General features: G+C 39.9%; 1 protein-coding gene across 1 annotated transcript in view; it reads left to right on the top strand.

Moving 5' to 3' along the window:
• The window catches only part of CTR9 (CTR9 homolog, Paf1/RNA polymerase II complex component), a 56,436-nt gene that overhangs the window by 18,569 nt on the left and 24,618 nt on the right, over positions 1 to 13,249 (top strand). The window contains exons 10-19 of the mRNA XM_033928632.1: positions 45 to 134; positions 220 to 348; positions 2,260 to 2,443; positions 4,070 to 4,158; positions 7,127 to 7,312; positions 7,399 to 7,486; positions 9,243 to 9,391; positions 10,255 to 10,371; positions 10,502 to 10,647; positions 11,645 to 11,716. Coding sequence (XP_033784523.1) covers positions 45 to 134; positions 220 to 348; positions 2,260 to 2,443; positions 4,070 to 4,158; positions 7,127 to 7,312; positions 7,399 to 7,486; positions 9,243 to 9,391; positions 10,255 to 10,371; positions 10,502 to 10,647; positions 11,645 to 11,716 — 1,250 coding nt within the window. The remainder of the gene's footprint in view (positions 1 to 44; positions 135 to 219; positions 349 to 2,259; positions 2,444 to 4,069; positions 4,159 to 7,126; positions 7,313 to 7,398; positions 7,487 to 9,242; positions 9,392 to 10,254; positions 10,372 to 10,501; positions 10,648 to 11,644; positions 11,717 to 13,249) is intronic.

Genomic DNA, 13,249 nt, shown 5'->3' with positions numbered 1-13,249 from the left:
ATTTCTATAGATTGCTTATTTTTCTCGATTTTTGTTTGCGTCAGAGTCATTTGAAAAAGGTGACTGAGCAGTATCCAGATGATGTAGAAGCATGGATCGAACTGGCCCAAATATTAGAGCAAACGGATATACAGGTACTAATGTGAAAGAAATGGCACGGCATATTCTGCACCAATGAGAGGCTTTTATTGTGTCAAATTAATTTTTCTATTTGTGCAGAATGCCCTCTCTGCTTATGGCACAGCAACGCGCATCCTTCAGGAAAAAGTGCAGGCCGATGTCCCGCCTGAAATTCTGAATAATGTGGGTGCACTCCATTTTCGACTGGGAAATCTAGGCGAAGCAAAGGTACTAAGTCGTGTGCCCCGCTAGTTTAAATAGTTCAGGAGCAAAGTTCTCACGTTAAGAAGTAGCCCCATCCTTGATAGGAATGAAGATGCAGTTTGCAAAATAGACTTATTTAATGTCATTTTCTGTATGTAACATGCAGTTTTTCTTACTTTCTGAAGACAAGAAAGATTATGAAAATGCCATTTATGTTTTCTGTCTTTTGAAAAACACTCAAGGTAAACTTGTCAATATACTCTAATAAACAAATACCCAATTTTGACAAATAGACTAGACTCTGTGGTGCATAGATACCCTCTTTAACACAAACGAGCCTCAGCACAGGAGGAACGGTAGTCGCACCAAGCCCCCAGTAACATTAAGCTGAATCATACAGCAATTAAGCTGACCTGCTTCAATCATTGGCTCCTCTTACAGCCGGCTGTCCCCAAGGAAAAAACTCCACCGGGAGAAAAAAAACGGGAGCCGCCAGATGTAGAGACTTATTTAAATTAAAGAACTATGCACCTAAGTACTTACACACAATATATCATCCTCGCATTACACACACACGTACACAAGCTAAGTACTTAGCTGCTCAGAAAGGACGTCCATCAAAAAAACATACCCGTTTGTAATCCTCATTCGGGACTGCAATTTGAATCTTCAGTATACTCCACTCATTTTCTCAGTTCTCGGTGGAGCCCTGTTGCTTCATGTAACGCCTCTAATACGACCTACCACATTTGTGAAACATCAGTGTTTTCCTTTTTTGGTGGGGAGGAATCCACGTTAAGCAGGTTCCATTAGTTCTGCATGAAACATCTTGTTTCTTCGGAATAAAATGGTTTGAGGTAAAACCTTTAAATGTCGGAGTCCCAGATTGTTTGCCAGTCCCCAGTACTATCTGTGCCATGTAACTTGTTCCTTTCTGTAACTTGGTACTCCAGTACTGCTTTGCAATTTTTTTTTCTAGCGTCTTATTGAGTCAACCTCTCCGGGCTGATTCGGCATCTTAAGTCACTGCATCACCCGTTCCATGGTGTGCAGCTATTGGTGCTGACATGGAACCCCCGTGCATACAGAACCACCAGTTTTGTGATACCCAACAAAACTGTGACCTTGACTGCAAGGTGGGGGGGATTCACAACAGCCCCCTTGGAGCTAAATAAGTGGTTCTTAACCTGGGTTCGACCGAACCCCAGGGGTTCGGTGAGTCAGTCTCGCGGGTTCGGCGGAGGTCAAAACACACCTCCGACTCATATAGCGCTTTGGTCACGTTCAATCATCTCTCAGTTATTCAGTGATTTTGATCAAGACTGATCGTGGACTTGGTTTCTTGATCTATCAATCTGTAACGAACGCCTTATAGACATCCATCAATTCCTGATCAAAATTTGTGATTTAACTGATAGAGGATTGAACGTGACCGAAGCGCTTAGGATTCGTGATGATACGCCCCGCAACAGCAGAAGTCACACTGATTTGCAGTCAATTTCATTATTATGTTGTTATTATTCGAAATATAGGAGAACTTTTTTGTTTTCACAATTGATATTATTTTTTTCCCTCACTGTATACCTGTGTTTTGAATTTGTAAAAATCATATTTTATTTTTCCAATAAAGAAGGGTTCGGTGGGGTTCAGTACCTCCAACAAGGTTAAGAACCACTGAGCTAGTGGTACAGAACTTGAAGGCAGCTGCAGAACCAAGGGTCCTAAATCGAGGGAGAATGGTACAAGAGGGATTTTTGAATTTGAAAGCAATTTTGCACTGTCTTGTTTAAAAGGATCCACACTATTTAGAAAATTATGGATGAATATAGTGATTGTGTGAGATCTGAACGTGGCGTATCCCATTGCACTTGAATTAAGTCCATGAATAAATCCAACTGTCGTATTTTGACATTTATTTCTCCTATTATCTTTCAGAAATATTTTTTGGCATCGTTAGATCGTGCTAGGGCAGAGGCTGAACACGATGAGCATTATTATAATGCTATCTCTGTTACAACATCTTATAATCTTGCCCGGCTGTACGAAGCTATGTGTGAATTCCACGAAGCTGAAAAACTGTACAAGAACATTCTAAGAGAACATCCTAATTACGTAGACTGTAAGACATGCTAAAATATTTTTCTAGTAAGACCTTTTGTATGAATTGCCAGAAAAAATACTTATTCGAAATAAACCCAACTGCTAAGAGAATAATCAACAAGCGCTAATAAAAATTTTACTGCAAAACAAACCCAGTATATAGACCAGGGGTCTCCAAAGTCCCTCCTTGAGGGCTAAAACCAGTCGGGTTTTCAGGATTTCCCCAGTGAATATGCATTGAAAGCAGTGCAAGCGCATAGATTTCATGCATATTCATTGGGGAAATCCTGAAAACCCGACTGGATTCAGGACTTTGGAGACCCCTGATATAGACTATAAAGTCCAGTATGAATGAAATTACACCACAGCACTTTTTATTCCAAATAAAGCTTAACAAACTGTTAATATCTGCAAACGTCCATCCAGAAATATGACATAGAAACGCTTGAAATAACAGCAATCTACACAGTGTCTGGAACAAACGGGATCCCCTAAAATACTTTGCAGTTGTTTTAAATGTTTAGTGTGACCTTTGAAAATTCATTAGTATAAAGGGGTTTTTCTTAGTTAATTCATAATTTCTGTTCAAAGTGTTCTCCTTCACAAAGTCTTTGATGCCATTGAATTCTGCGGTTTCGTTAAATAAGAATTCACTTTGATGCACTGTAGCTCCATCCGGTTGAAAAATTAGGTACTCAGAAATGTGTCAAATTTTAGACAGAAATTTCTACTGTAGTAGAATGTATTTGGGTTATTTTGAAAAATTTTGGGGGGGTCTTGTTTAATTCTTTCTGGACACTGTGTAGGAGGATATTTGTTTCAAGACATCTTTCTTCTATCCAGGATATCCAAAACTTGATTCAGGTAGCGCAAATCTTTCTTAATTTTACATATCGTGATCTTAAATAAATCCTGCAAATGTGCTATTGTGGTAATGCCTAGATGTACAAAACTTAATCTCTATCTCCAAGTCCAAAGGAATGGCAGAAATAGGGCTTTAAGGTCAATAAGAAAGATTTCAAATTTTGATATGTTAATTTAGCACTCGGATATTGTGCTGTGTTCTAAAATAGTACATGTACAGTATATCATTCCCATAGAGAGATTTGGAGAAATTGCCAAAAAATACTCTTATTTTTTTCCATCTCACAGATACAATGCACTTAGGAGTTTAATGGCGAAATCAAAGAACAGTGTATTGTATCCCTCAGCACAGAGAAGCAGCTGTTAATCAAAATCAGCGCTGTCGATCATCTACACAAAATCAATAAAGTTCCTGGGATTTCAGATTTATTTAAGGGGGGGGGGGGCAAGTTAATAGGGCCAGGACACTCTCCCAAAGGTGTTATCAGCATGGAGTGTGAAAAGAAGGTTGGGGATACATGTTCATTTAGCCAAGTGAATAGTTTTAAACACTTGTGTTTACAGTTGAGGACTGTCTTTTAAGACCCCAGCGTGGTCCTTAGGACAAATGTTTTGCCCTGTTTTAAACAGGTTTGTTTTGTTGTATGTTTTATTTGGTTTTGTCATCAGATAGTTGCAGAAGAAATCTTTGATGTCAGTATTGGAAAATATACAGAATGGTGAAAATGTTGCATGTAACCATCTCTTCCTGGTCTATCTTTTTTTTTTTTGTACCCCTTAGGCTATTTGCGTTTAGGTGCTATGGCTCGCGATAAAGGAAACTTTTATGAGGCATCCGATTGGTTTAAAGAAGCTTTGCAGATCAATCAGGTTGGTAGGAATTTGGGGGGATTTTTACTTGAGAATGGGCCTTTTATGACACACACACCATTCCATCAAAAGAGTTCAAACTGTGTTAGAAAAGATTAGAAATGTACACAAAAGAATAAATACAGTATTGCAATTTAGAGTACTCGCAGATTATTTTACAGCAAATCAGCATAGATGACAAGGCACGTAAAGTATCGCATAAGTTTCAAGTTTAATAGGTTCTTCTATCCCACCAATCGGTGAAACCAACTAGGCAGCTTACATTTTAAAATAGGGGATAGGGGAGTGCAATAAAACAATACTTGGGAACTAGAATAACTCAAGATAGGCGGAAAATGTTTTTAGCAATGAGAGAGGAGACAAGGAAGCTAGGTGCTAACTTTCTATTAGCATATCCATGCAAATGTGTTATTAAGTATATGGGTTTAAAATATGTGTTCTTCACACCAGACCATCTACGATCCTTTTTAGATCTCAAAGGTTTTTCTAGTGGAGGGAATGTAGCTCAAGAAGCGTTTAAGCCTTTTCTTTGTATTTTCAGCAATTTACTCCCTGTATTTCTTTATTCCCCTCTTCTTTTTGAGTGAGGTCTAAGGAAGAGTTAAGTCTCACAATAATTTTTGCTTTATGTTAAAATGGCAAATGTTCTTTTTCTTTTTGGAACATGACTCTGTATTTCTGTACCAAGTAGTTTATACTTGTAAAGCATGTTAAATTGAATAAAAAAATAAAATTTAAAAAAAACACAATACTTGGGGCTCCTTTTACTAAGATGCGCTAGTGTTTTTAGCGCACGCTATGCGCCAAGAACTAACGCCACTCGGGAATACTCATCTTCGAGGTCGCCCTCAGTGGAATGCACTGCTGCACCTGACAGGCCTAATATGGTCTCGGTGCTGATGTTCCGGGAAATGCTCAAAGCTCTTATTTCCTCGGAGCTCTCACATGGCCCCGGCCCTGACCTCGCAGGTGCCCCAGCCTGAGCGTCGTGTCGCGGGCTGCCAGGGCAAGGTGCATCGGTCTCGACCCCTTTCCTCCTCGGATTCTTCGCCTCTTCCTTCGAGGCGTTCCTCGCCCTCGGGGCACCCAAGGTCAAGCTGCCGGTCTCAGCGTCCCTCGACCTCGTCTCAACGGGTGTCAAAGCGGCCCCGGGACTCTTCCCCGAGGCGGGGTCGGTCTCCGGGCTCGCACACGGCCGGATCTCTCTAGGCTCGCACACGGCCGGATCTCTCTGGGTCTCGGACTTGACTTTGTCCAACCCCCGGTTGTTGAGATCTCCTTCCCGGTCTGGGGCTCCGCGCAAGGAGGTTCCGGTTTAGAGGGATTCCCCCTTCCCGAGGCTTGTCGCCTCGGTGGCATAGGGCCTCAGCGCCTCGGACCCCTGGGTCCTCCCCTCCGGGGACCTCTCGGCGGCGGCTATCCTCAACCCCGGCCCGTTCTCCTAGCGGGGTTTCCTCGGCTTCGGGGCATATAGATATGGATAGGCCGCCTCACTATTCTAGGGAGGCGTCACCCTCCTTTTCTGCTGCTGTGCGGTCACGCTCGACTACCTCCCTTGAGGGTCAGTCTGACAGCAGACCCTCTTCCTTCACTCGGTTCGTTCAGGACATGGGGAAGGCGCTCCATCTTGACCTCCAGTCGGACTCTAAGTACACTAAGGAGTTTTTGGAGGAGCTGGATCTTCCCGGTCCTCCTAGATAGTCCTTGTGGCTCCCTTTGAACCCGGTCTTGCAGCAGACTTTTTTCTGCAATTTGGAGACCCCTTATGTGGTTCCGGCCATCCCGTCCAAAATGGAGTCTCGGTACCGGACTGTCCCCTGTCCGGGGTTTGAGAAGGCTCAGCTTTCCCAACAGTCTTTGATGATGGAATCCTCTCTGAAGAATTTTCACCCTTCCAAGGTGTCCGCTGCGGTCCCGCCGGATAGGGAAGGGTGGACTAGGGACAAGTTTGGCCAACGCCTGTATCAGAACTCGATGATAGCGAACAGAGTCTTGAACTATAATTTGGTCTTGGAGAATGAGATGTACAATGTCAGCATCTATGAGACAAACTTGGTTCTTTTTATTACATAGAGCATTTTGGACCCCAGTTTGTTTACAAAAGTTAAATAGCTCTAAGTCTAAATTGTTTATTAGAAAACCATGTAGCGTTATCATATGATACAATTCTGTTTGGTATGTCAGTGAGGAAGAAAAGTCAAATATCGTTAAGTAATAACAAACTTTTACTGATTATGACAGGAGTCGCCATGCAACATATTACTAATAATTGGAAAAATTATAATAATCTTAGTTATACATTCTGGTGGAATTCATTATATCATATTTAAAAGATGGAAAGAACAATAGCTTTGCAGAAAGGGAATTATAATAATTTTATAAAGATCTGGGGGCCATTGGCAAATTATTGTAATGAGTAGACATCATTTTCCACTGATAGTATATTATACATTGGGGGGAGGGGGGTTGGTATGAAATTTCATTTAAAAGGTCAATAAGTAAATAGGATTACTTTATTGATATGTTAGTTTTGATTAGAAAAATTGAGGGAGGGTGGGTGGGTAAGGGATTATTGTATGTATTTACAATGAGATTTGATGGATTTTTAAGTGTTCTGTAATTGTTTTTAATGATGTAATTTTGTGCACTTGTTGAAAGATGAAAAATGAATAAAGAATTTAAAAAAACCAAAATTTTCCTATTAGTCAGACATCATATAATAATAGGAGGGGGGAGGGATACAAAGATAGGTTTCGTTACATGAATGAAGGGTTTTGAGGGAGGGTGGGAAGAGGGTTACATTTATATGTTTAGATTATAATGTAAGATATGCAAGTGCCTTGTTTCATTGTGTTGATTATGAGTATTGTACACTTGATGAAATATTTTTAAAATGAATAAAGAATTTAAAAAAAAAACAACACAAAAACAATCTTGTATTTTTTAAAAAATCGTATTATTATTTCAGGATCACCCAGATGCTTGGTCCTTGATTGGTAACCTTCACTTGGCCAAACAAGAATGGGGCCCAGGGCAAAAGAAATTTGAACGCATATTGAAGCAGCCTTCCACTCAGAATGACACTTATTCCATGCTTGCGTTAGGCAATGTGTGGTTGCAAACTTTGCATCAACCTACACGGGACCGAGAAAAGGTAATCGGTATACCCGAGTGCAGTGTTTTCAGTTCATGTGCTACTGGAACTGTGTTATTCCAACACGGTATGTTTACTTCCTTTAGGAAAAGCGTCATCAAGACCGTGCGCTGGCCATTTACAAACAAGTGCTCCGGAATGACTCGAAGAATCTGTATGCTGCGAATGGCATAGGTGATCCCCTTCTGTGCTCAGCAGTGTGACTTTTACTCTTTTGTGAAACACCTCTATAATCTTTTGTATATCTGATTACCATTGATTCATAGAGAAGTTTCAAAATGTGTTCTCATTGTTTGGAGGAAGACTCTCTTGTGTAACTTAAATTTAAAATATGGACGCTGCCTCTGCATTAATCTAATTTCTATTTTGAGCAGTTTTCCATAGGTCCTTGGAATTATTTTATTTTATTTTTTTTTTATAATTCTTTATTCGTTTTCAAATTGAACAGCAAGTGCACAGAAGAATATATTATACAAATTATTACATAATAGCACATTAATATCTACCACATTTGATTTTTAAGGCTTGAATTAGCTTGGAATTATAACTTATTTGGTTAATGGAATTCTTTTTTTTTTTTTAAATTCTTTATTTATTTTATAATTCATAACAAGTGTACAGTAAATATCAAACAATTAGAATACAATATCACTTGAAAATCTACCATATCATACAACAAAAAGATATAACCCCCACCCCCTCCCACTTCCATATACAACAAAAAATATACCACATGAATATATCTTATCATTCAGATATATTATTAATAGAAATCCAACTCCCCCCCGATCCACATGTAAGAATTAAAATTTGGAAAAGTGTAAATTATTCATTATAATAATTTAAAAATGGCCCCCACACATCCTTAAATTTATTATAGTAACCTTTTTGAACTGCCAACGCTCTTTCCATTTTAAACACATGACATACTGAATTCCACCAGAAACAATAATTCAACCTTGTACAATCTTTCCAGTTATATGTTATTTGTTGAATTATTTGCATACAGTATTTTACAATAATCAAACTAATAAATGCATAATTCTGAATTTTTTTTTTAGAAACTTGCACGCCTGTTTTTTAAAAACCTGCCACAATTTTAACTTTGATGTTATGTCACTTGCTGAACAAGCCGTTACGTTTTTGTGGAATGTTCTTTTGAACTCTTGTTAGTAGCTTGATTATTTAGACAAGACATATGTGATTTTATACTGTGGTACTTTTAATATTTTAAACCTTAAAATGCTTTCCGTTCACCAGGGAAATGATTTTTTGTATATTTGGCAAAAGTACTGTCCATCTGCAGTAAGAAAGGGTGTCAGGTCAAAAGCACGCTGGGACAAAGGTGCGCCCAGACAATTGAGCGCAGCGCCGCTCTAAATTACTGTTTTTAGTGCTCCGACGGGGGGGCGTTTTACTTAATAGACATCGCGCCGCATTGTGGGGGCGTTGTGGGGGGTTGTAACCCCCCACATTTTACTGAAAACTTCACTTTTTCCCTGTTTTTAGGGAAAAAGTTCAGTTTACAGTAAAATGTGGAGGGTTACAACCCCCCCATAACGCCGGCGCGATGTCTAATAAGTAAACGGGGGGTTCCCCAACAAAACCCCCCGTCGGAGCCCCTAAAAACTGTAATTTAGAGCGGCGCGGCGGCGCGCGCTGCGCTCAATTGTCGGCACGCGCTTTTGTCTTTTGCACCGTTGTCTATGAACCGTAAGAAAGTTACCCACTTTGGGTAACATCAAGAACCATACTGAGATCTGAATGTGCATTGAAAGCAGTGCATGCACATAGATCTCATGCATATTCATTGGGGAAATCCTGAAAACCCAACTGGATTGCGGCCCTCAAGGAGGGACTTTGAGAGCCCTGAACTAGAAGATCTGTTTCTCATCATTTCAATTGTATGTGTTATCTTTTTTTCCTTAAGGTGCTGTTTTGGCGCATAAAGGATATTTTCGAGAGGCTCGAGATGTCTTTGCCCAAGTGAGAGAAGCAACAGCTGATATCAGTGATGTATGGCTAAACCTGGCTCATATCTACGTGGAGCAGAAACAATATATCAGTGCTGTACAGATGGTAACTATACCATTTAAGAAGTTTACAGTTAGTGAGAGCAATTGGATAGCTTTTGGATAACTTGAAAAGAGATAAACAGTCTAGAATGGTTTAAACCAAACTGTTCATGTTAAGGTCTTTCCCTCTCAGTATACCTTTGTGATGGATGAGAATTCACATCCTAGGTTAAGTTTCATTCTGCTTCCCTCCCCCCCCCCCTACTCCCAGATATTACACTTCTCCCTCCGTATTCGCTGCGATAGGGGATTAACAGAACCGCAAATACAGAAAAACCACGAATAACTTTTTCATATGTTGTTCGCTGTTTTCTATTAAAAACCATCGTGAATATGGTGAAACCACGAATAACCTGGTGGGAGACCTGGCCTGTTTCTGAAGGAGAGGTAAAACACGGTGAAGAAAGTGCCGGGAATCAGCGATTTTATATGTAAACGCATGGAATCGGCGATTTCTCTATGCAAGCTGATGTAATTTGGTGAGGAGCCAGCAAGCTAACAACCGCGAATACAGAGGGAGACGTGTATATAGTGGGGATGACTCTGGAGGACCCTACTGGACTAGCACAAAACCGATCTCTTTTTAGATCTGTAATTCATCATGTCGCTAGGACTTGAACATGAGTCGATGGCACCTAACTAACATACATATAAATTGCCAGACACCTATGCCACAGTTGCCAGTGTTTCATATTTGGTAGAGTGTGAATTTGCTCCAAATTTTATATGCGAGTGTTTTGCAAGGTGAGGAGAGCACTCAGTCGAGGTAAAAACGGACGAGAAGTTGACATAGACTTTTGCAGACTTGCCAAATCCAAATGCCAGCTTTTACAGCATATCTGTTCAATTCACTCATGCCTCATACAGTATGAAAACTGCCTGAGAAAATTTTACAAGCATCAGAACACAGAGGTATTATTATATTTATCCCGGGCTCTCTTCAAATGTGGCAAGTTACAGGAGTGCAAGCAAACTTTGCTAAAGGTAAACAAAAAAAGTTGTTTTTGTTTTTTTTTTCTGTATTTACAGATTGTATTTCATAATGAGATTTGCTGGTCTGCTATATATTTTCTTAAATTCAGTATCCATTTCAGATGATTCCATTCTCTCACAGGCCAGACATGTAGCGCCCAGTGATACCGTCCTTATGTTCAATGTGGCCCTCGTGCTGCAGCGTCTGGCAACGTCGGTGCTGAAAGATGAAAAAAGTAACTTGAAAGAAGTACTGAATGCTGTAAAAGAATTGGAGCTGGCCCATAGGTAAAGACACGCTGCAAAACCTGGTGCTTTGCTGTGTTCAGAAGTCTTTTTTTTATCAGAAGCAAGTAGGTATTTGGTCCTTCGGTTTCTAATAGGATAAAGCTACCACCTGGTTCACGTTTATTAGGATTTTATATACTGTCTATCAAGATTATCTAAGCAGTTTTACAATCAGGTACTCAAGCGTTTTTCCTATCTGTCCCGGTGGGCTCACAATCTATCTAACGTACCTGAGGCTAAGGAGTACTGAGTGACTTGCCCAGGGTCACAAGGAGCAAGCGGGGTTTGAACCCACAACCCCAGGATGCTGAGGCTGTAGCTCCAATCACTGCACCACACACTCCGCCATGGTTTGCATGGTAGATATGCATGTGCAGTTGAGCTAAAGTTTTCCTTAAGTACAAGTATAACGTGTCATCTTCCTGTTCCCTTGTTTTTGCTTAAACATTGCATTTGTAGTTCTTAGTCTGATCCATCTGGAAGTTTACACTACCGCGTCTTCCATAGATAGAATTCTACTACTACTATTTATTATTTCTATAGCGCTGAAAGGTGTACAATAGTCAGTCCCTGCTCAGAAGAGCTTAGAATCTAATTTAGACAGGGCATTTCAGGGTTGGGGAGATTATGGTAGAGGAAATCAACCGGATCGGTTGGCTACTAGTATAAAAAATAGCAGACCCATTTTGCTTTTTTAATATCATATGCTAGCAATGATTTTACATGGAAATGCAAACTGGTGTCATTGGTTAGAACAGATATATTTTTAGGTTCTACTTTGAGGGAGACAAGAATCTTCAATTCTTTTTATGTAGAAATCCTGCATCCATTTGGATAACACACACTTATTGGAAAGTTTAATGACGTCTGGCAGCAGTAGCAGGAATGGGACTATTCCATTTTTTATTGTATAACTTGACAGATCTTGTAGACGAGAAAGTTGAATTCATGTCAAGGACTCTTTGGTGTTATCTTCCATTTCATGTGTTTTCTTTAGGTACTTCAGTTATTTAAGCAAAGTAGGAGACAAGATGAGATTTGATTTGGCTCTTGCTGCTACTGAGGCCAGGTAAGAATTAGTCCTAGAAGAGCAGAATATAAAGATAATTTCCCAGAACACCTTTATTGTTAGCTTTCGGTGTTTTTTCATGCTGCAGTCATCTAGATCAGTGTTTGTCAGTCACAGAAATTTCCTGCCAGTCCACAGGGCCAGCACGTGCATCAGGCCCAAAACAGTGTTCTTCAACCGCCGGTCCGCAGTGCGATCAATGCGGAGTTATCTTCGAGCCAGCTCCCTCTTCCTAACTGATTCAGTGCACAAAGCCACGGGCAGTGGCTCCTACGGGCGTCCTGCGCCTGAACTGGAAGCCTTCTCTTTTACGTTGCGATGTCAGAGGGAAGGCTTCCAGATGAGGCAAGGGACGTGCAAGGTGCAATTAGTACTATTATGGGGGCGGGGTCTGGCCCACGACTTAGCCCCATGTTCTTCAACCGCCAGTCCATGGACCGATGCCGGTCCACAGAATAATTTTATTTCTGCCGGTCCATAGGTGTAAAAAGGTTGAAAAACACTGATCTAGATTAATTAATTCCATAAGACAGTTTATTTCCAGTGATGAAGTGCAGGGACAAGATCCTTTATCCAAAATCCTTGGGACCAGGCATATTTCGGTTTTTGGAACTTTTCATATTTTGGAATGGAAATGTTAAGTCAGAAAAAAACAGACCGTAAAATTGTCACCAGACACATTAAGCACTTTAAGTACTTCAAACAGAAATGAAGTGTCAAATTTTGGTTTTCAGAGCTTTTCAGGTAAAGGATCTTGTACCTGTACTTTGCTTATGTAGATAAGAGAAGAGTAGGTCCAGGCTCTGCAAGGCATGCTATGGGAGTGGAAATGACAGAATTTCTACCATTCCTAGCCATCACCTATTTTGGATTCAAAGTGCTTGCTTTGCCTCCTTCATCTCTTTTGGGTCAGGAGGGCCCCTTTAAAATAAACTTCTTTTTTTTAATAACAAATTTAAACACAGTGGAGACTTCCCATATTTATTCTGAGAATTCCATTCTTTTTTTTTTTTTTTTTTAAATCTTTATTCATTTTCAGAAATTTCAACAAGTGTACAATAATCATTCATAAATACCTTAATTAATCACTTGACATTCTTGTTTGTATTACTCCAAATAAATATTTATAAAAGAGACCCACCCCTCCCACCCATATACTAATATTTAACATTTATCAATTATTATCAATCATAATCCCACCCCTCTTTATCTTATCCAATATTCAGGTGTTTAAGATGTCTGATCACTAGAATAAATAGTCAATGGCTCCCAAATCTTTTTAAACTTATTATAATTGCCTTGCTGCATAGCAAATACCCTTTCCATTTTATAAGTATGGCACACTGAGTTCCACCAAAAAGTATAATTTAGTTTAGTATGATCTTTCCAATTCCATTCTTGAAATATGTTGGTGTTCAGGTTATTGAACGGTTGATAAATTAGGAATTTAAATAGGTATATTGCTTTTTCTGACTACACTTCTCCCTCCGTATTTGTGGTTTCAGCACTCGCGGTTTCACTTATTTGCGATTT

The sequence above is a fragment of the Geotrypetes seraphini genome, chromosome 19, assembly GCF_902459505.1.
Source record: "Geotrypetes seraphini chromosome 19, aGeoSer1.1, whole genome shotgun sequence".
Lineage (NCBI taxonomy): Eukaryota > Metazoa > Chordata > Amphibia > Gymnophiona > Dermophiidae > Geotrypetes > Geotrypetes seraphini.
This window is presented reverse-complemented; position numbering and strand designations above follow the sequence as displayed.